Source organism: Corythoichthys intestinalis, chromosome 5 (genome assembly GCF_030265065.1).
Source record: "Corythoichthys intestinalis isolate RoL2023-P3 chromosome 5, ASM3026506v1, whole genome shotgun sequence".
NCBI classification, from domain to species: domain Eukaryota; kingdom Metazoa; phylum Chordata; class Actinopteri; order Syngnathiformes; family Syngnathidae; genus Corythoichthys; species Corythoichthys intestinalis.
Window position 1 is genome coordinate 2,319,048 of NC_080399.1, and position 22,796 is coordinate 2,341,843.

Genomic DNA, 22,796 nt, shown 5'->3' on the forward strand with positions numbered 1-22,796 from the left:
TTCCCTGCCCTCCCTCCCCTTCAGAGCTGGAAAAGCCCAACCAAACATCTGACAGGGAGGGAAGAGGCGAAGCACCACCGACTTCCCAAGATGCTGGCACTAATAAACCGGCTTTTAGACTGGTTCAAGTCTTTATTTTGGAAGGAAGAGATGAAGCTGACCCTGGTCGGCCTCCAGTATTCGGGAAAAACGACGTTCGTCAACGTAATTGCCGTAAGTCTTACCTGCCAGCGATAGCTAACTAGCCTAATGCTAATAGCATTAGAGCTAATGATGGGAGAACGATGACGAGGAAGAAGTCGCTGCTTTACTCTGTGTTTTCGTGGATCAAACATCATGGAATATTAAACCACTGCGGTCCTACCCCCACAATATATGAATTTAAGTGAGAAAGCGTATCGTTACTTACTTGAAGTTTAATCATTTAGATTCACTATTATGCTAAAGCTAAAGTGTATACTATACACTTTATTACATTATATCATTATTACTGTGCTGAAACAAAAAATATAAAGTTTCAATTCTTGGTTACAATTCAATTAAAAAACTGCTATGACAAAGATACTTTTAAAAACAAATATGATTAATTTTCTAAATGATGTAATTAATGTTTTTAATCTTGCTGATTTAGTCTGACGAAACCCTAATTGGAGTGATGGTTGATGAGATGAAGAGGCTGCTGAGGAAGCTGATGTCCAAATTTGTGCAAATGGATGTGATCAGGAAAGCTGAGGATATCCTAGATGTTGATTACAGGAACAAGGAGAACTGGCATGACACAGGCAACATAGCAGTATCACATGATGCCAGACAATACATGGAGCAAGTTGAAGACTATCTCTGATGCCACCAAAAAGAGGTTCTTTGACAGTGTAGTTAATTTTTACACAAGTGTTGTGACCAAAATGAACTTGAAAAAAAATGGTTGCATTTTGTCTTAGTGATTGTTGCGCGCGTCATCATGATTGGCAAACAGAAATCTCCCTATTTGCAATTTCTACAACTTAACAGGTATGTTGTGGTCAAAAGTTTACATACACTTGTGAAGAACATAATGTCATGGCTCTCTTGAGTTTCCAGTTATTTCTACAACTCTGATTTTTCTCCGATAGAGTGATTGGAACAGATACTTCTTTGTCACAAAAAAACATTCATGAAGTTCTGTTCTTTTATGACTTTATTATGGGTTAACAGAAAAAGTGATCAAATCTGCTAGGTCAAAAATATACATACATTGATCTGAAAAAGCGATTCATTGACTTGAACAAGTCAGGAAAGTCACGTGGAGCCATTTCAAAGCAGCTCCAGGTCCCAAGAGCAACAGTGCAAACACTTGTTTGTAAGTGTAAAGTGCATGTCCCTGTTTTGTCACTGCCACGATCAGGAAGAAAACGCAAGCTATCACCTGCTGCAGAGAGAAAATTGGTCAGGAGGGTGAAGATTCAACCGAGAATCACCAAAAAGCAGATCTGCCAAGAATTAGAAGCTGCTGGAACACAGGTGTCAGTGTCCACAGTCAAGCGTGTTTTGCATCTCCATGGACTGAGAGGCTGCCGTGCAAGAAGGAAGCCCTTGCTCCAAAAGCGGCACCTTAAGGCTTGACTGAAGTTTGCTGCTGATCACATAACAAAGATAAGACCTTCTGGAGGAAAGTTCTGCTGTCAGACGAAACAAAAATTGAGCTGTTTGGCCACAATGGCCAGCAATATCTTTGGAGGAGAAAGGTGAGGCCTTTAACCCCAAGTACACCATGTTTACCGTCAAGCACGGTGGTGGTAGTATTATGCTGTGGGGCTGTTTTGCTACCAATGGAACTGGTGCTTTACAGAGAGTAAATGGGATAATGAAGAAGGAGGATTACTTTCAAATTCTTCAAGATAACCTAATGTCATCAGCCCGAAGATTGGGTCTTGGGCGCAGTTGGGTGTTCCAACAGGACAATGATCCCAAACACACATCAAAAGTGGTAATGGAATGGCTAAATCAGGCTAGAATTAAGGTTTTCGAATGGCCTTCCCAAAGTCCTGACTTAAACCCCATTGAGAACTTGTGGACAATGCTGAAGAAACAAGTCCATGTCAGAAAGCCATCAAATTGAACTGAACTGCACCAATTCTGTCAAGAGGAGTGGTCAAAGATTCAACCAGAAGCTTGTGGATGGCTACCAAAAGCGCCTAATTGAAGTGAAACTGGCCAAGGGACATGTTTCAAAATATTAGCGCTGCTGTATGTATATTTTTGACTCAGCAGATTTGATCACTTTTTTTCTGTTCACCCATAATAAAGTCGTAAAAGAACCGAACTTCATGAATGTTTTTTGTGACAAAGAAGTATCTGTTCCAATCACTCTATCGAAGAAATAACTGGAAACTCAAGAGAGCCATGACATTATCTTCTTCACAAGTGTATGTAAACTTTTGACCACAACTGTATGATGATCGGACGACGATGGAGGCGAGGAAGATAGCAAATTTATAGGGTTTTTCCCACCCACTGGTTGTATTTTACGTAATCGCCTTTTTGTAGTTTGATTTTTACCATGCTTTTCTCGTAATCTTAACACAAACATGAGCTCTGCATTGCTGAGTAGACATTCCATATGTATACATTTGTTGAAAAATGCGTTTCTTTCACTCCTCTGATACACAGGCCAGCATACACACATCACACAAAAATGTGTTTTTAAAAAAAAAAAAAAAATTTTTATGTTAACATCATGGATGAAATCCATGAGTTGATGAGTCAACCATATGTATACATCCGTTGAAAAATGCCGCGTTTCTTTTTAGCGTCTCTCCCACTGATACACAGGTCAGCATAAACTATCGTGCATTAAGAATAGCTTCTGCTGTACAATTTACCCGTCACATATGAGCGTCAAAGGGAGGTTCTAGCAGGAGACTGCGTCATGCTTCAACCGTTTTTATGTCCAGATTTGAAATTTCTTCCAGTAGCATTACATTTGGAGCTCATTGAATACTTTTTTGAATCATTATTAGTCTAAAAGTGGGTAGGGCTTACTGACACTATTCTTCACTGGTTCACATCCTATCTACATGATAGGGATTTCTTTGTTTCAATCGGAAACCATCAGTCAGAACGAACCAAATTCACGTGTGCATACCTGTTAAGTTGTAGAAATTGCAAATAGGGAGATTTCTGTTTGCCAACCCCGATGACGCGCGCGCGCGCGACAATCGCTAAGACCAAATGCAACCATTTTTTTTTCAAGTTCATTTTGGTCACAACAGTTGTGTAAAAATTAACTACACTGTCAAAGAACCTCTTTTTGGTGGCATCAGAGATAGTCCTCAACTTGCTCCATGTATTGTCTGGCATCATGTGATACTGCTATGTTGCCTGTGTCATGCCAGTTCTCCTTGTTCCTGTAATCAACATCTAGGATATCCTCAGCTTTCCTGATCACATCCATTTGCACAAATTTGGACATCAGCTTCCTAAGCAGCCTCTTCATCTCATCAACCATCACTCCAATTAGGGTTTCGTCAGACTAAATCAGCAAGATTAAAAACATTAATTACATCATTTAGAAAATTAATCATATGTGTTTTTAAAAGTATCTTTGTCATGGCAGTTTTTTAATTGAATTGTAACCTAGAATTGAAACTTTATATTTTTTGTTTCAGCACAGTAATAATGATATAATGTAATAAAGTGTATAGTATACACTTTAGCTTTAGCATAATAGCGAATCTAAATGATTAAACTTCAGGTAAGTAACGATACGCTTTCTCACTTAAATTCATATATTGTGGGGGTAGGACCGCAGTGGTTTAATATTCCATGATGTTTGATCCACGAAAACACAGAGTAAAGCAGCGACTTCTTCCTCGTCATCGTTCTCCCATCATTAGCTCTAATGCTATTAGCATTAGGCTAGTTAGCTATCGCTGGCAGGTAAGATTTACGGCAATTACGTTGACGAACGTCGTTTTTCCCGAATACTGGAGGCCGACCAGGGTCAGTTCCATCTCTTCCTTCCAAAATAAAGACTTGAACCAGTCTAAAAGCCGGTTTATTAGTGCCAGCATCTTGGGAAGTCGGTGGTGCTTCGCCTCTTCCCTCCCTGTCAGATGTTTGGTTGGGCTTTAACAGCTCTGAAGGGGAGGGAGGGCAGGGAAGTCGGAAACGGCCAGGCTATTCGTTGTTGGTCACTTTCCGAATCGGGCCGAATGGTATCGTTACAAAAAAAAAATTGACATTTTTGGAAAATCGGGAGATTTGGCTTTCTAATCATGAGGCGTGAGCATTGGGGTCAAAATCGGGAGTCTCCCGACCAAATCGTGAAACATAACAGGTCTGTTACATGCAATCAAGCTTCTCGAAAACACATCTACATAAAAATTGAAAAGATTGGAGTGAAGAAAAAAAAAAAAAACTTTGGAAAAAAGTATTTTAAGAAATATTGACAAGTAGTTCAGTTCAATTCAAATTTTCAGGCATGCGACACAATAAGTTTTTTTTTTTTTTTTTGCGCACGCACTCAATAAAGCTCCTTCTTGAACAGATCACGGAGCTGCGTCACACACAACGGCACACAGCCTACTCTCGCCGTTTGCGGCTTTGCGCGCTGCTGTCACTTCTACTTGCCGAGACGCCGACTCATCCCAAGAAAACAACAAATACGGCTCATCTTCTTCCTTGAGTTAATGAAATAATGCATTAGCTTGCGCTAAATGTAGTTTTACATTCATTCTGCACGTTTCAAAGTCGCTCGCTCAAACCAACCGGCCGGCCGTTGCTTGCTTCGCATGCCTCCCTTTCAATAGTTGGCGCCTCGCTCGGAAATTGCCTGCTCGCCTGCTCTTGGGATATGTAGTATTTTGTGCTGCTTTCGGTTTTGAAAAAGGACAAGAAATGATGGAAATATGGAGATGGATACATGGTCCACGCAGCGTTCTAATGCATATTTATGAGTGCAATAAAACTATAAAACTCAAATGACATTATCTCGCATTTTTCTTGGCCACTTGACTTCAAATAAAAACTGGTGTGGACATCAACTTCCGCACTTTCAAACGAGACCAACCAGCGGCACGTGGTTGACGTAATTACAGCATGACGAAGCTTCAAAGACGATATGCGTAAACGCGTTGCTGCCGACACGTTCGGTGTTAAAGGGTTAATACAGTGCCTTGCAAAAGTATTCGGCCCCCTTGAACCTTGCAACCTTTCGCCACATTTCAGGCTTCAAACATAAAGATATAAAATTTTATTTTTTTGTCAATCAACAACAAGTGGGACACAATCGGGAAGTGGAACAAAATTTGTTGGATAATTTCAACTTTTTTAACAAATAAAAAACTGAAAAGTGGGGCGTGCAATATTATTCGGCCCCCTTGCGTTAATACTTTGTAGCGTCACCTTTTGCTCCAATTACAGCTGCAAGTCGCTTGGGGTATGTTTCTATCAGTTTTGCACATCGAGAGACCATTCTTCCTTGCAAAACAGCTCGAGCTCAGTGAGGTTGGATGGAGAGTGTTTGTGAACAGCAGTCTTCAGCTCTTTCCACAGATTCTCGATTGGATTCAGGTCTGGACTTTGACTTGGCCATTCTAACACCTGGATACGTTTATTTTTTAACCATTCCATTGTAGATTTGGCTTTATTTTTTGGATCATTGTCCTGTTGGAAGATAAATCTCCGTCCCAGTCTCAGGTCTTGTGCAGATACCAACAGGTTTTCTTCCAGAATGTTCCTGTATTTGGCTGCATCCATCTTCCTGTCAATTTTAACCATCTTCCCTGTCCCTGCTGAAGAAAAGCGGACCCAAACCATGATGCTGCCACCACCATGTTTGACAGTGGGGATGGTGTGTTCAGGGTGATGAGCTGTGTTGCTTTTACGCCAAACATATCGTTTTGCATTGTGGCCAAAAAGTTCCATTTTGATTTCATCTGACCAGAGCACCTTCTTCCACATGTTTGGTGTGTCTCCCAGGTGGCTTGTGGCAAACTTTAAACCAGACTTTTTATGGAAATGGCTTTCTTCTTGCCACTCTTCCATAAAGGCCAGATTTGTGCAGTGTACGACTGATTGTTGTCCTATGGACAGACTCTCCCACCTCAGCTGTAGATCTCTGCAGTTCATCCAGAGTGATCATGGGCCTCTTGGCTGCATCTCTGATCAGTTTTCTCCTTGTTTGAGAAGAAAATTTGGAAGGACGGCCGGGTCTTGGTAGATTTGCAGTGGTCTGATGCTCCTTCCATTTCGATATGATGGCTTGCACAGTGCTCCTTGAGATGTTTAAAGCTTGGGAAATCTTTTTGTATCCAAATCCGGCTTTAAACTTCTCCACAACAGTATCTCGGACCTGCCTGGTGTGTTCCTTGGTTTTCATAATGCTCTCTGCACTTTAAACAGAACCCTGAGACTATCACAGAGCAGGTGCATTTATACGGAGACTTGATTACACACAGGTGGATTCTATTTATCATCATTGGTCATTTAGGACAACATTGGATTATTCAGAGATCCTCACTGAACTTCTGGAGTGAGTTTGCTGCACTGAAAGTAAAGGGGCCGAGTAATATTGCACGCCCCACTTTTCAGTTTTTTATTTGTTAAAAAAGTTGAAATTATCCAATAAATGTTGTTCCACTTCACGATTATGTCCCACTTGTTGTTGATTCTTGACAAAAAAATTAAATTTCATATCTTTGTTTGAAGCCTGAAATGTGGCGAAAGGTTGCAAGATTCAAGGGGGCCAAATACTTTTGCAAGGCACTGTATATATTTAGAGGGTTTTGGGCTGACAACCACAATTAAGATCATTGCTAGGCTAATCGCCGACAACATACCGTTTCAAATTCAAGATGCTTATTTCTTCCACCATCTTTAGTTTCTGAATAATATTTAGCTGGTAACAAGTGAAAGAAGCTGTCCTCGTCTACGGATCATCGGTTAAACAGGGGTGTCCAAACTTTTTGCAAAGGGGACCAGATTTGGTGTGGTAAAAATGTGGGGGCTACCTGGGCTGATTTACGTAGAACAAGACATTTAAAGAAATTTTAGCAAGCCCTTCTGTGTGTCACATTTGCCTTCTTATTATTCTTTTAAATTCATAATTTCAACAATCTCGCCTTTGTGGCGTTCTCTTTCGACCCTCCGGCTCTTGCGAAATACTGCTGCTGTGAAATTAAATTAGCTTCAAGTTGCTTTAATTTCTCGTTGCGAATCTTTCGCGACTGTCTCTTTGCAAATGAGGCAGACACAGGTGTGTATTTTATTGAAGAAATAGTCCAATATGCACCTATCTTCGACGCGTCGCAGTCAACTTTTTTTTTTTTATTGATTGTCGCCATTTTAGAAAATTGGAAGTAAAGGGTCACACGGGGTAATGTTGCTCTTAAAGTTTCGTAAGAATAGGCTGAGTTTCTGTGGACAAGATAGTTGTAGATATCAGGGTAGCAGATGTCAGGCAGAGAGGGCGAAGACAGCGGGTCGAAAAACATCGATTTAGGCATCAAATATGGATCTGGCGAATGGATAAACTGAAGCTTTTCCACATAACGCCTTTTATGCAACGCATCCAATGAGTTTACAGCATCAGATAACACCGGGGCTTCCATGAATTGCTCTATAAATTGCACGACTAATTGAAACCATTGAGAATAGGGCTAAACAATGACGGACAATATGGCGGCCGGATACAGCGACACGTCATTTTGTGACGTTGGTGAGTAGGGTCTATAGCGCTTTTACACCTTTGAAGGTGGTCAAAGCGCTTTACACTACATTGCCATCTACCTACTGGTGTTGCGTCACCAGGAGCAATGTGGGGTTCAGTACCTTGCTCAAGGATACTTAAGCGAGTTCATCAGGGTAGAGAATCGAACCCACAACTACAGGGTGACCCAAAAAAAAGTTTACACTCAGTTGACTGCTTGTTTAAAAGCCATTGAAACATATCTAAATAGGTTGTCATGCTTAAGTGATTCCTTAAGGTCACTCAATGCAGCTGGTAATCTCTCGTCTCTACAATTCCCGTGCTTCTGCTGAAAATGAAGAAAACCTTAGCTGTACCTGAATTGCTGCGTGCCGGTCTGACACCTACTGAGATTGCAGCAAATCTGAGAATATCCAGATGTGCAGTCTACAAAGTTAAAAAGAAGCTGAAAGATACTGGAACAGCCTCACGAAAACCTGGGTCTGGAAAACCCGATCTGTGCGGACCAAAAAGTTGATTGACAAGGTGGTATGTGGTCACCCCAGAGTCCAGATCTCAATCCCCTGGATTATAGCATATGGGCAACTGTGGAGGACAGAAGCCAAAAACTTCTGTGGCAGCCTTGGAGAGGTCCATTGTTAGATCTTGGGAAAAGATGACAGCATCCTACATAAAGAAGACCTGTCAAGCGTTCCGCAGGCGCCTGGAGGCTGTTGTGACACTTAAGGGAGGACACATTGAAAAATAGAGTGTACTGTACATGTTCTTTACAATAATGTATAATTTGTGATTAAATTCTGATTCTAAGCTGAATAAACATGGCATTTAAGTTGTATTATGGCAGTATAAACTTTTTTTTGGGTCACCCTGTACTCTGCCACTGAGCCACGACACCCCACATGTTCATGATAATTGGTTAGGTTCGGTTTAAAAAATTAACAAGTAAGAGGATATTCTGTTTTATGACGCTGTTACTTTTGCTAAATGATCAATAATTTCATATAATGCAACCAACCTGGTAAAAAGCAGTCTTCACCAGCGGGGTGTGATGTTAACACACGTCTTGTTAATCACAGCCAGTTAGCGCGCTTTGACTGCTACTAGCACACGCGCTAACCACGCCCTGCTACTTCCGATTCTTCGTTAGAACATGTACGGACATAACCCATACCCCGGGTATTGTAACGGTCACTTCTGTGATCCTCTTTGTTCCTTAGGACATCCACCACACGGTGGCGCCTCTTTATGTTGTATGTTCACTTTCTTCTTCAGTTGCTACCTACTTTTTGGGGAGTCAAGTGTGACTATGTGTATATGGTCCGTTGTACTCCCGAGTGACGAGTGGTTGAGCTGGATTTATTTATTTTTGTCTATTAAAGGTGCATAAGTGGACGTCTGCTCCCTTTTTTTTACCTTTTATGCACTCATCCTGCCCTGCCACGCGTTACAGTATGCACCGGGTAAACACGCCCCCACACACATTACGTTTTTTTTTCTAGGGGGACATGTCGGGACATATCCTTAATGAACTCAATCCATATTAGATCCATCGAAGAAATCATACCAACATACATCAAAGGACTACGATCAAAGGGGGCGGGGTGGAAGGGTTCAAAGTCATCAAACATCTGTCATGACCAAAACCACATCAAAGAAATCATACCAACATAGATCAAAGGACTATGATCAAAGGGGTCCGGGGGGGAAAGGGCGGGAGGGTCATTAATCATCTGTCATCACCAATATAGATCAAAGGACTACGATCAAAGGGGGCGGGGTCACAGATTTCAAAGTCATTAATCATCTGTCATCACCACGGGTCGCGTTAACCGAATATTTTCTGTCGTTGACCGGTTTTTTAAACCGGTGACGGAAAAAATTGACGTCCATCTGTCATTTTGACAGGTTGCAATTCACACCCCAGACCATAGGGTGGCGAGTGAGCATATTAATTAGCTATTGTCTCTCTTGATGCATGACGTCGTTGGCCTTACTTGGAAAAATGTCAAGGCAACTGAGTGTTTGCCTGGCTCTGCCAGACTATTCGCCCTGTATTTTTCAAACACTGAGAGAAATAGTCTGGGAACCATCCCATTAACGGCTTCTCGAGTAGGTACAAAATCAATCGACAAATCAGATTTGTTTATTTGCGTGACGTGTTCTTCACGAGCAACGTCACTCTTGCGCGCCGAAAGTCGTCTCTACAACAACACGGATGGCGAACGGGAGAGCCGAAAATATGTTCCAATCCGCGGGAAAATTCAGTCTTAAATGAGCTAAAACACATCGACACGAGTCATTGACAACAGTCTGTCTCGCGCTAGCCATGTTAAATAAACTCCGCTCTCCTCGTATGTTTACTTCCGCTTTGCTAACGGCACGTCTGCCCGTCGCTGATTGGTGCACTCCGCTGTCTGTTTGCCTCTTGTTAAGCTTGTTCGGACAGAATATTAATTAAAAATGAATGAAAACTAAATAGTATTGAATATGTCATTATTATCATTTTAAAAATGTAAGTGACGGATAAAAATAGATTATGACCGGATTTTTATGACACAGTCTGTCAAAATGACAGACAACGAAAAAGTCTAGCGCAACCTCTGGTCATCACCAATATAAATCAAAGGACTACACAGAGGTCACAGAGGTCAAAGTCTTGACATAAGGTGTATTCTCTTTCTCTCTCTCTGCGGTGCCATATGTCTGACTGCATGAGAAACTTTCTCAACCAGACACTTCTTTCGCATAAATGATTTGATTGCCGTTCAGTTTCTAATTTCTTAAAAAAAAAAAAACCTGATTTCCTCTGTGTTTCTACCTTGCAGGTTTTTTTCTTGCTGTGTATCGCTGACTGCATGGTCCACTGTTTGTGGAGGAGGGGTAAAGACCCCGATAGTTACTCGATACCCTACCTCACAGCGCTGGGGGATCTTCTGGGGACGGCTCTTCTCTCCCTTGCCTTCCTTTTGCTTTGGTGCAGCGGAGACTCTGGCGGCGTATAACCATCTTGGAGACCGGTGTGACCACAGTGGCCAGCTATGCAAAAAGTTGACACTTAATACATTTAAGGACTTTTTTAAAATTTTTATTTTTATTTTTTTTTACCATTAATTCATTTAAACTTGTATAGAGCAGGACATAGAGGAAAAAGTATTAAATTTATTTTTGAAATAGAATTTGTATTTTGTGTTAATTTTCTTACTATTAAGCATGATTATTTTATTGTTTAAACTATTCTATATTTCTTTGTATTTTAAATATTTAAATTTTATGTTTTATTTTTTTGAAGCAATATTATTCATTTTGTTGTTTGAATTAATTTTCTATATTTTTGTTGTATTGAATCTTAAATTTCAAAAATATTTATTATATAACAACAACAACAAAAAAATCAAATTTAAATAAAAGACCATTAAAAAATGTCCCTTAATTAATTTTAAAAAATATATATATTTTTTTGGAAGTAAAATTATTCATTTTATTGTTTGAATTAATTTTCTATTTATTTTTATTTTATTAAATCTTAATTTAAATTTCTAAAATATGTATTATATAATAAAAAAAAAAGAATCTATATAAAAGACCATTAAAAAAAAGTCCTTTATGTTTAATTTAAAATGTTTATAATGTTTTATTTGTAGAAGCAAAATTATTCATTTTGTTTTTTAAATTACTTGAATATATTTTTACTGTATTTTTATTTTTATTGTTTAAAAAAAATTCTAAAATAAATGGAAAAGCAATTTTTTTCCCCATTTGTCATTTTTATGTCTTTGTATTTTCAAATAATTGTTTTGTTTTTAAGCACAATTATTTTAGTTTTAAATTATTTTCTACATTTACTTTTATTGTATTTTTTTAAATTTCTGAGAGAAATAAAAGAGCAATTTTTAAAATAAATGTGTCCTTGTTTAATTTTGTATTTTATTTTCAAATAATTAAGTTTTTATGTTTGATTTTTTTTAAGCAAAATTCATGTGATTGTTTAAGTTACTTTTCTATAATTTTATTATTATTTTGAAAAATATTTCTAAAATAAATGGAAAAGCAATTTTGTTTCATCAATTTGTCATTTTTATTTCTGTGTATTTTTAAATAATTGTCTACATTTTGTTTTTTTAAAGCAAAATTATACTAGTTTTAAATTATTTTCTATATTATACATATATGATAAATAAAAGCAATTTTTAAATGTGTCCTTTTTGTTTAATTTTTGTATTTTCAAATAATTTTTTTGTGTTTCATTTTTTTGAAGCAAAATTCATGTGATTAAGTTGCTTTTCTCTATTTTTATTATAAAGGATTTCTAAAATAAATGGAAAAGCAATTTTTTTTCATGAATTTATTTCTCTTATTAAATATTATGATTCATTTTATTGTTTAATTTTCTCATATATGTATATATATATATGTTTGAATTTAAAAAATATCTGATAAACATATATATTTATATTTTGTATACAGTATAATTAAAATGTAACATTTTTTCCCCCCATAAGTTCGTCCTTTTATGTTTTCAAATCATTTTTTAAAAATGTTATTTTTGGAAGCAAAATGAGTCATTTTATTGTTTAATCTACTTGTATATATATATTTTTTAATTTCTAAAATAACCATTTTGTTAAATTAATTTGTCATTTTTATTTCTGAGTATTTTTAGATATCTACATTTTGTTTTTTAAAGCAAAATTATACTTGTTTTAAATTATTTTCTATATCATATATATGATAAATAAAAGCACTTTTTAAAATGTGTCCTTTTTGTTTAATTGTTGTATTTTTAAATAATTTTTTGCGTTTCATTTTTTGAAGCAAAATTCATGTGATTAAGTCTCTTTTCTATATTTTTATTGTAATATTAAAAAAGATTTCTAAAATAAATGGAAAAGCAATTTTTTTTCATGAATTTATTTCTCTTATTAAATATGATTCATTTTATTGTTTAATTTTCTCATATATATATATGTTTAAATTTGAAGGGGAATATTGGAATGTGTTGTTTTCAACCCATCAAGCTGACTTCGCGAAATAGTGTATAAAACATATACTTCTCGTCAAACCGTGCAAAGGGAATGTGTTATTCTTAACCTTAAGGTACAGCCTGACCACTAAGTCAAAAGCCCCGAGGTACCACTAAGTCAAACGAAGGGAGTAAGGATCCCCGAGGTACGGCCTGACCACTAAATCAAAAGAAGGGAGTAAGGACTACCGAAAAGGGAGTAAGGATTCCCAAAGGCTAACGGCCATACGAAACTTCTAAGGGAGATCCAATTATTCTCGCCGTGTGTGAAACTCGAACGGGAGGGGAAGTTACGAGGCGCGATACTTGTTATAAAGAAGCGACGGGGGCAGGTAGGGTTAGAGTCTACTGAGAGTTCACGCGCGCGGACGTCCAGTTTTGGTGTTTCCTTGCTCACTTTACCGAGGACGCCCCGGCTCTCCGTCCTTCCAGCACACGGTAATGAGATTTATGTTATTGCATGTAATCTATGAGCTGAAACACAATTGTTGCTTGCTTGCTTGTACACTTTATACTGTGGGTTAAATAAAATGTGCCGCTTGTTTAACGCAGTGAAGTGTTATTGTTTGCTGTCCATGTAAGTCGCCGACGATCCGCGATCCTGAAGTTAATAATAAGTCATAGCAATTGATTATGGGTTGTGACTATTGTATTATTTGATACTGTAATTGATTATAAGCAGTATCAGAATTGTTTCAAAACAAAATTTAAAAAATATACATATACATTTAATACATTTAATAATAATACATTTTATTTATAGAGCGCTTTTACCGGTGTTCAAAGGCGCTTTACAGTTGAGGAAAAAATAAATAAAATATATATATGTATACAAAATTTATATTTTGTATATAGTATAAAAAAAAATATATATGTATACAAAATTTATATTTTGTATATAGTATAATTAAAATATAACATTTTCCCCCTATAAATTCGCCCTTTTATGTTTTCAAATCATTTTTTAAAAATGTTATTTTTGGAAGCAAAATTAGTAATTTTATTGTTTAATTTACTTTTATATATATTTTTTAATTTCTAAAATAACAGCATTTTTTCATGTTTTTTTTTTTTGTGTTTTCAAAATTTATTCATTTCATTTCGTTTAAAACTATAATATTCACTTAACTATATATTATATATAGTACAATTTTTTGGGAAAATGAAAATTATTTTGGAAATATATTTCCAAAATAATTTTCATTTTCCCCAAAAATTCTTTACATCAATTAGATAAAAGTTGATGATTTTGCACGGCACACCAGAACACTACACCGCGGCACAATGGTTAGAAAAACACTGAGGTAGAACAACCGAATTGGGCCGAATTGAACCCCCTGATGGGCTGCTTCTGGCCCGCGAGCTGTAGGTTTGACATCTTGGGGGTTGGCCAGAAAATAACGTCACACGTCTGGCAAAAACCGGAAGTGAAAGTAAAATTTATAGCAATCCAGCGCTAGCTTCGGAAAGGAAACGTGTCTCAAAAGGAAGGTAGATGGAGTTTCGCTTCCAAAACTGGTTTGTGCGCTCCTCAAACTTTCGTCTTAAACCAACAACTTCCACCGAAACGGTAAGCACGTGTTACTTGTTTTAATAATACGTAGAGGCGTGTTTAAGGATATCCCCACTCGCTTTGAATATAAAAACAAAATTTGCTCCAAGTTGCATAATTTGCACGTCTTTGGTTGCACCGTTATTGCATTTCACCTAGCTTAAAATGGCACGTAATTCTTCGAACAAGCTAACAAAAATAACTACCTTAAAAGTGCTTCGTTCTCAGAAAGTGTTCAAAGTTCTTCAAAGAGGAAGTCTGATTGATTTTTTTTTTTTTGTGTGTGGGTGTTTTAAAAGCATGTTGTGTGTGTATTTGAGGCAAAAAAAAAGTTCAGAGCCGCTAATGATGAGTAAATTAGCTGTTGATTTCAGCTGTGCCTTTTAAAGTTAAAGTGCATTTAATTAACGTTTTCTAGTATTTTCGCGTCACGTTTCGGAATAACAGTATCTAAAAATGATCTTTTTTTTAGGACTGTAGGTTCTAAAAATAATAGTTAAAGTTGACTCGTATTTCAAAGGGTTTTTGAAGACGATGGCTTTCATTCTTTGATGTCGTCGTAAAAATTAGGGCTGTCCCGATTGCAAATCACCAGATTGGGATTCTACCGTTACCGTGTCCCGTTCAAATACCCCCCTAAAAGTTATTTAAAAAAAAAAAATACGGCGGAAAACACTCAGGTGACTTGAAGTTCTGCTCCGAGACCTCCAATTCGGCCAAATTTAAAAATTGTCCGAAATGCATGCGTGATACAAAAGGGCGTAGGTTTGCATAGGGACGGTGTGGACATAGCACTACCAACTTTGCTGAAATTATCCCCACCAATTTTTAAGCAACCTTATTTGCATTATGGCTTCAGTTACATAGGTCATTTAGATTGTCTTATATGTTGTGAGGATAGAATTGATCCAACCATTATTCAGTGGATTACAGTATTTTCAAATATGTGCAGACTTACATTTACTCCTTTTCACTCGCTGAATGTGCCAGTCCATTTTTTCCCCCTCACACGCACACAGTGGCGCCTCCAGAAATTTTTCATAGGGGTGGCCAGTTAAAATCTTGGGGAGGCCAAAACTAAAAGCCATAATTTCAGGTTTTCATTATATTATTGCAGTAAAAAGGTCAGGGATAAACTATCTGAAAGCCTGAAGGAAGAAGGCTACTGATATACTTGGTGTATTGTGTAACATTTGATGTTACTAATGATTTAATGTGCATAGTCCAGAACTGTCCAGTCAACATTTTGAGTTCCACAACAATTCAGTTTTATTGTGTTATGTATACATTAGGCATAAGGTGTACATTTAACTAGGGCTGTCAAACGATTCAAATTTTTAATCGAGTTAATCACAGCTTAAAAATTAATCGTAATTAATCGCAATTCAAACCATCTCTAAAATATGCCATATTTTTCAGTAAATTATTGTTGGAATGGAAAGATAAGAGGTGGAAAAGCGCTATATAAGTATAACACCATTTACCATTTACAAGACGGATATATAGATTCAACATACTGTACATAAGTACTGTATTTGTTTATCATAACAATAAATCCACAAGATGGCATTAACTTTATTAAGATTCTTTCTGTGAAAGGGATCCACGGATAGAAAGACTTGTAATTCTTAAAGGATTTTGTTGAGTTTGTATATTGTGACTAAATATTACCATCTAGTGTATTTGTTGAACTTTCAGTAAATGATACTGTAGCGACTTAACTGTTCTGCCCAAATGCATGATGGGAAGTGGTGCAACCATGACTGTGTTTGGTGGCTGCAAATGCTATATCTTCTCTGCGTTGGGTACACTACAGGGTGTTAAGAAAAAGATCAACTCCTGTCATTCTTCCCCACGTCGCTTCCCACAATATTTATAGGTGCTGTGGGAGAGATGACAAAGCTCTTGCCAATTAAAAGCACGGCCCCAATGAATGATTGTATCTACTCCACTCTGCCTCTTATCTCTGTATATAAGTAAAATGGCGCCATTGTAGGCTGTTTGCGGCAATGTGTGAATGAGTCATACAACGAATGCGTTAATTGCGATAAATATTTTCACGTGATTCATTTATAAAAATTACCGCCCGTTAATGTGATGAATTTCACAGCCCTACATTTAACAAAACAAAATAAATGCATTCATTTGGGATGAAATGCATAACTGATGCTTCAACAATCTAACGATATACTGGCAAGCGGGGTGGCCAGTGGGGTGGCCAACCAATTTATAGGGGTGGCGCCACTGCCAGTGTTGTCTGATTACTTTCTTTCAGTAACGAGCAATCTAACGCGTTAGTTTTTCCAAGCCAGTAATCTGATTAAAGTTAGTTTCCTCAGTAACTGTGCGTTACTATTTTGTTTTTGCCTCATACTGTATGTAGAATGAAGAATACTGTGGTCATGTACGAAGAGCATTTGAATAGAAAATACTGCATTTGAGTTTGGGAGTGACATCACATCTCACGTTTTCTCATCGGAAAAAAACGTGCAGTACCATGCTGTATGCGCGCCGTCTGCCACATAGCCTGGCTACCTACCTATCAGGATGCTAACAGTAAAGGAGCCGGAGAGATACAACAAACGGCTGCATTTGCTCACTGGACATACAGGCATTCATACCTGTTAAGTTGTAGAAATTGCAAATAGGGAGATTTCTGTTTGCCAACCCCGATGACGCGCGCGCGACAATCGCTAAGACAAAATGCAACCATTTTTTTTCAAGTTCATTTTGGTCACAACACTTGTGTAAAAATTAACTACACTGTCAAAGAACCTCTTTTTGATGGCATCAGAGATAGTCTTCAACTTGCTCCATGTATTGTCTGGCATCATGTGATACTGCTATGTTGCCTGTGTCATGCCAGTTCTCCTTGTTCCTGTAATCAACATGTAGGACAGGGGTGTCCAAACTTTTTGCAATGGGGGCCAGATTTGCTGTGGTAAAAATGTGGAGGGCCGACCTTGGCTGAGGTTCTTTACATACAACAACAATATATTTAAACAAATTTCAGCAAGCCATTCTGTCTCATATTTGCTTTTTTATTATCATTTCAACAGTCTTAAACATGTGTTTTGGTTAATTTGAAACATGCAATTCACATGCAGTTGAATATTCACAAACTTTTTTTTTCTTAAACAGAAGTAATTGTACTCTTGAGTGCAAATTACATTTGAAAAATGAAATATAACAACATGGCAGTTATTTGTTTACAGAACTTTTGAATAAAATATCAGATAAATGAGAAAATAACAATAATGCAAGGCTCATTTGAAATATGACATCAGTAACTATAAACGTTGATTGAACTTTTAAAAGTTTATTCTGAAGTGAAATGATAACCTGACTGACTGATTTTGATCCAAACAAACGAAATCAATTCAGAGACTTACTGTAAATGACATATGAATAATTCTAAATATTGAATGACTTGCCTGCATTAATGTGACGGGTGATATTGGGATCTGGAATCCAGCACCAAGGCCAGGTCTGGCTCAAAGGCAGTGGTATTGATGCCCAAAATGTCTCGCAAGTGAGTGTCTGTTAGGCGTGTCCTCACACGGCTCTTATTTAAGTTCATAACCGAGAATGTCTTCTCACACAAATACGTCGACCCAAACAAGCTGAGCATTTTCTTAGCAAATGCCCGAATCTCTGGAAACCGGTCCTTGTCCAGCTGTCGGTAAAAGTTGGTGAGAGAAAGCTGCTGGTGCCGACTGCGGCTCGCAGCGTCACACTGCAGCTCAATGAGCTCCAGCTGCAAATGGTCTGAAACATCATCTGTGTCCACGGAGAAAGGTGAGGAAAATAAAGCGATCTCCTTTTCGATAGCTGCAAAATCCTGAACGCGCTGTTTCAACTCTCCAGCAAGAGATGAAATATCTGATGCGTACTTCCTCGTTTGGGCACTGACATTGCGCTGTGTGAATGTGGTCATTATTTCTTGCAGCGCTGAAAAGTGTGCCGTATTGGGGTGGGTCTGCGACAGGTGTCTTTCAAACAGTTGCAGCTTGGTTGCAAAGGCTTTTATGTGTGAATATACTGTAGTTGGCTTATGAGTGCGTCTGGTCCCTGGAGACTGGTGTTGAGGACATTAAGGTGCTTTGTAATATCAACTAGAAAACCCAAATCAGCCAGCCAAATTGGGTCACTTAGTTCTCGCATAGGTTGTCCCTTTTCCGCCAAAAACTCACCGATTTGCTCCCTGATAGAGTAGAAGCGTGACAGCGCAGAACCCCGGCTGAGCCATCGCACGTCAGTGTGATAGACAACATCTCCATATTCTGCATGAATCCCGCTTAGAAACTGTTGGAACTGGCGGTGGCATAGCGCTCTGGAGCGGATATAGTTGATGGCCGTTATCACCGCTTTCATAACATGTTCGTATTGCAGATGTTTGGCAGAACTTGCTGATGAATGATGCAATGTAGTTTTACAGCTTTACCGTCTTCTTCATTTACTTTGTTACTTATTAGTGTTGCTAATCCACTTCGTTCACCTGTCATGGATGGTGCGCCATCCGTAATAATCCCAGAAATTCTATTCCACGGGAGTTTCATGTCATCCACGGCAGCGCAAACAGAAGAGAATAAGTCTGTTCCTCTCGTTTGGTTTTTCAAGCTCGCGAGGTCCAGTAGTTCTTCAGTAATGTTCATTTCATTGTCCACTCCCCTCAAAAAAATGAGTAACTGAGCAGTGTCAGAGGCGTCTGTGCTTTCGTCACAAGCCAGCGAAAAAAAGTCAAACTCCTTTCCTCTGGCTCGCACTTGTCTTTTGGTGTCTGATGACACTTCTTCAATCCTGCGCGCCACAGTGTTACGTGCCAGGCAGACTTTGGCAAACTCATGCTGCTTCTCAGGACAAATTTTTTTCACCATAGTCATCACGCATTCTTTAATAAATTCACCCTCAGTGAAAGGTTTGCAATGCTTTGCGATCAGTGCTGCTACCTCGTAACTAGCCTTTGTGGCGTTCTCATTTGACTGTCTGGCTCTTGCAAAATACTGCTGCTGTGACGATAAACTAGCTTCCAGTTTCTTCAATTTCTCATTGCGTTCCTTCCCTGCAATCTTGTCATAAATGTCAGCGTGTCTCGTTTGATAATGTCGCTTGACATTGAATTCTTTAAAAACAGCCACTCTTTCCTGGCAAATGAGGCAGACGCAGTTGTTGCCTATTTCAATAAAGAAATAGTCAAATTTCCACCTCTCATTGAAGCGCCGGCCCTCACAGTCAACTTTTTTTTTGTTCATTGTCGCCATTTTAGAAGATTGGGGGTAAAACGTCACACGCAGTGATGTCACTCAGAGTGCTGCTGCCCTCTAGTGGGTAAATGAGGAACAGCATTTAGTGTAAACTACTTCATGTGCTGCTCAATTTATTAAGTCAATTTGCGGGCCAGACGTCATGGGTTTTATGACAGAGGCTGTGGGCCGGATGAAATTTGACCACGAGCCGCATTTGGGCCACGGGCCGGACTTTGGACATGTCTGATCTAGGATATCCTCAGCTTTCCTGATCACATCCATTTGCACAAATTTGGACATCAGCTTCCTCAGCAGCCTCTTCATCTCATCAACCATCACTCCAATTAGGGTTTCGTCAGACTAAATCAGCAAGATTAAAAACATTAATTACATCATTTAGAAAATTAATCATATTTGTTTTTAAAAGTATCTTTGTGATGGCAGTTTTTTAATTGAATTGTAACCTAGAATTGAAACTTTATTTTTTGTTTCAGCACAGTAATAATGATATAATGTAATAAAGTGTATAGTATACACTTTAGCTTTAGCATAATAGCGAATCTAAATGATTAAACTTCAAGTAAGTAACGATACGCTTTCTCACTTAAATTCATATATCGTGGGGGTAGGACCGCAGTGGTTTAATATTCCATGATGTTTGATCCACGAAAACACAGAGTAAAGCAGCGACTTCTTCCTCGTCATCGTTCTCCCATCATTAGCTCTAATGCTATTAGCATTAGGCTAGTTAGCTATCGCTGGCCGGTAAGACTTACGGCAATTACGTTGACGAACGTCGTTTTTCCCGAATACTGGAGGCCGACCAGGGTCAGCTCCATCTCTTCCTTCCAAAATAAAGACTTGAACCAGTCTAAAAGCCGGTTTATTAGTGCCAGCATCTTGGGAAGTCGGTGGTGCTTCGCCTCTTCCCTCCCTGTCAGATGTTTGGTTTGGGCTTTTCCAGCTCTGAAGGGGAGGGAGGGCAGGGAAGTCGGAGACGGCCAGGCTATTCGTTGTTGGTCACTTTCCGAATCGGGCCGAATGGTATCGTTACAAAACGGTGACAAACAAAAACGTTAAAAAAAATAAAATAAAAAATGGACATTTATGGAAAATCGGGAGATTTGGCTTTCTAATCGTGAGGCGTGAGCATTGGGGTCAAAATCGGGAGTCTCCCGACCAAATCGTGAAACTTAACAGGTATGGCTTCACATATCCGTCCAGTAAAGATGACAAAAATATCTCCGTGCGTTGCAAACTCTGCGCTGGCTCAGATGGACTGTCGACCGCTATACACTCGACATCCGATTCAACAAGGAAGCACTTGGAATTAAAGCACAACGCGTCGCGAAAAAACTCAAGACGACAGGTGACGAGACAGCCAGCAACTAGCCTTTATAATATGTGTAATTATATACATTTTATAGTTGGAGTTTGTAATCGTAGGCAGAGTTTTACATTTGTGGGACTGGTGGGAGAAGCATCTTGAAGACTGTGACGAAAGTCAAAAGACACACTTCATAATTTTTGCGTTTTATATATTTTCACTGCTATTGTAAATTCTCACTGAAGACATCAACACTATGAACGAACATGTGGAATGGCAAAAAGTGAAATAACTGAAAACAGGTTTTGTATTCTATATTCTTCAAAGTATCCACCTTTGAGGTGTCTCCAAACTTTTGGCCAATACTGTAAACTATATATACAGTGCCTTGCAAAAGTATTCGGCCCCCTTGAATCTTGCAACCTTTCGCCACATTTCAGGCTTCAAACATAAAGATATGAAATTTAATTTTTTTGTCAAGAATCAACAAGTTGGACACAATCGTGAAGTGGAACAACATTTATTGGATAATTTCAAATTATTGAACAAATAAAAAACTGAAAAGTGGGGCGTGCAATATTATTCGGCCCCTTTACTTTCAGTGCAGCAAACTCACTCCAGAAGTTCAGTGAGGATCTCTGAATGATCCAATGTTGTCCTAAATGACCGATGATGATAAATAGAATCCACCTGTGTGTAATCAAGTCTCCGTATAAATTCACCTGCTCTGTGATAGTCTCAGGGTTCTGTTTAAAGTGCAGAGAGCATTATGAAAACCAAGGAACACACCAGGCAGGTCCGAGATACTGTTGTGGAGAAGTTTAAAGCCGGATTTGGATACAAAAAGATTTCCCAAGCTTTAAACATCTCAAGGAGCACTGTGCAAGCCATCATATTGAAATGGAAGGAGCATCAGACCACTGCAAATCTACCAAGACCCGGCCGTCCTTCCAAACTCTCTTCTCAAACAAGGAGAAAACTGATCAGAGATGCAGCCAAGAGGCCCATGATCACTCTGGATGAACTGCAGAGATCTACAGCTGAGGTGGGAGAGTCTGTCCATAGGACAACAATCAGTCGTACACTGCACAAATCTGGCCTTTATGGAAGAGTGGCAAGAAGAAAGCCATTTCTCAAAGATATCCATAAAATGTCTCGTTTATAGTTTGCAACAAGCCACCTGGAAGACACACCAAACATGTGGAAGAAGGTGCTCTGGTCAGATGAAACCAAAATTGAACTTTTTGGCCACAATGCAAAACGATATGTTTGGTGTAAAAGCAACACCGCTCATCACCCTGAACACACCATCCCCACTGTCAAACATGGTGGTGGCAGCATTATGGTTTGGGCCTGCTTTTCTTCAGCAGGGACAGGGAAGATGGTTAAAATTGACGGGAAGATGGATGCAGCCAAATACAGGAACATTCTGGAAGAAAACCTGTTGGTATCTGCCCAAGACCTGAGACTGGGACGGAGATTTATCTTCCAACAGGACAATGATCCAAAACATAAAGCCAAATCTACAATGGAATGGTTCAAAAATAAACGTATCCAGGTGTTAGAATGGCCAAGTCAAAGTCCAGACCTGAATCCAATGGAGAATCTGTGGAAAGAGCTGAAGACTGCTGTTCACAAACACTCTCCATCCAACCTCACTGAGCTCGAGCTGTTTTGCAAGGAAGAATGGGCAAGAATGTCAGTCTCTCCATGTGCAAAACTGATAGAAACATACCCCAAGCGACTTGCAGCTGTAATTGGAGCAAAAGGTGGCGCTACAAAGTATTAACGCAAGGGGGCCGAATAATATTGCACGCCCCACTTTTCAGTTTTTTATTTGTTAAAAAAGTTTCAATTATCCAATAAATGTTGTTCCACTTCACGATTGTGTCCCACTTGTTGTTGATTCTTGACAAAAAATTAAAATTTTATATCTTTATGTTTGAAGCCTGAAATGTGGC

The 22,796-nt window shown here is 38.6% G+C and overlaps 2 protein-coding genes across 3 annotated transcripts in view; both read left to right on the forward strand.

Annotated features, from left to right (window-relative positions):
- Nucleotides 1-10,829, forward strand: part of slc41a2a (solute carrier family 41 member 2a) — a 42,983-nt gene extending 32,154 nt beyond the window's left edge. For both annotated transcript variants that reach the window (XM_057835999.1, XM_057836000.1), the window contains one exon: nt 10,516-10,829. In XM_057835999.1, the coding sequence (XP_057691982.1) occupies nt 10,516-10,692 (177 nt within the window). In that variant the 3' untranslated portion in view covers nt 10,693-10,829. The remainder of the gene's footprint in view (nt 1-10,515) is intronic.
- Nucleotides 10,830-14,131: 3,302 nt separating this feature from the next.
- The window catches only part of si:ch211-106e7.2 (uncharacterized), a 46,114-nt gene continuing 37,449 nt past the window's right edge, over nt 14,132-22,796 (forward strand). Inside the window, exon 1 of the mRNA XM_057835991.1 lies at nt 14,132-14,280. The gene's annotated coding sequence lies outside the window, so the exon portion shown is untranslated. The remainder of the gene's footprint in view (nt 14,281-22,796) is intronic.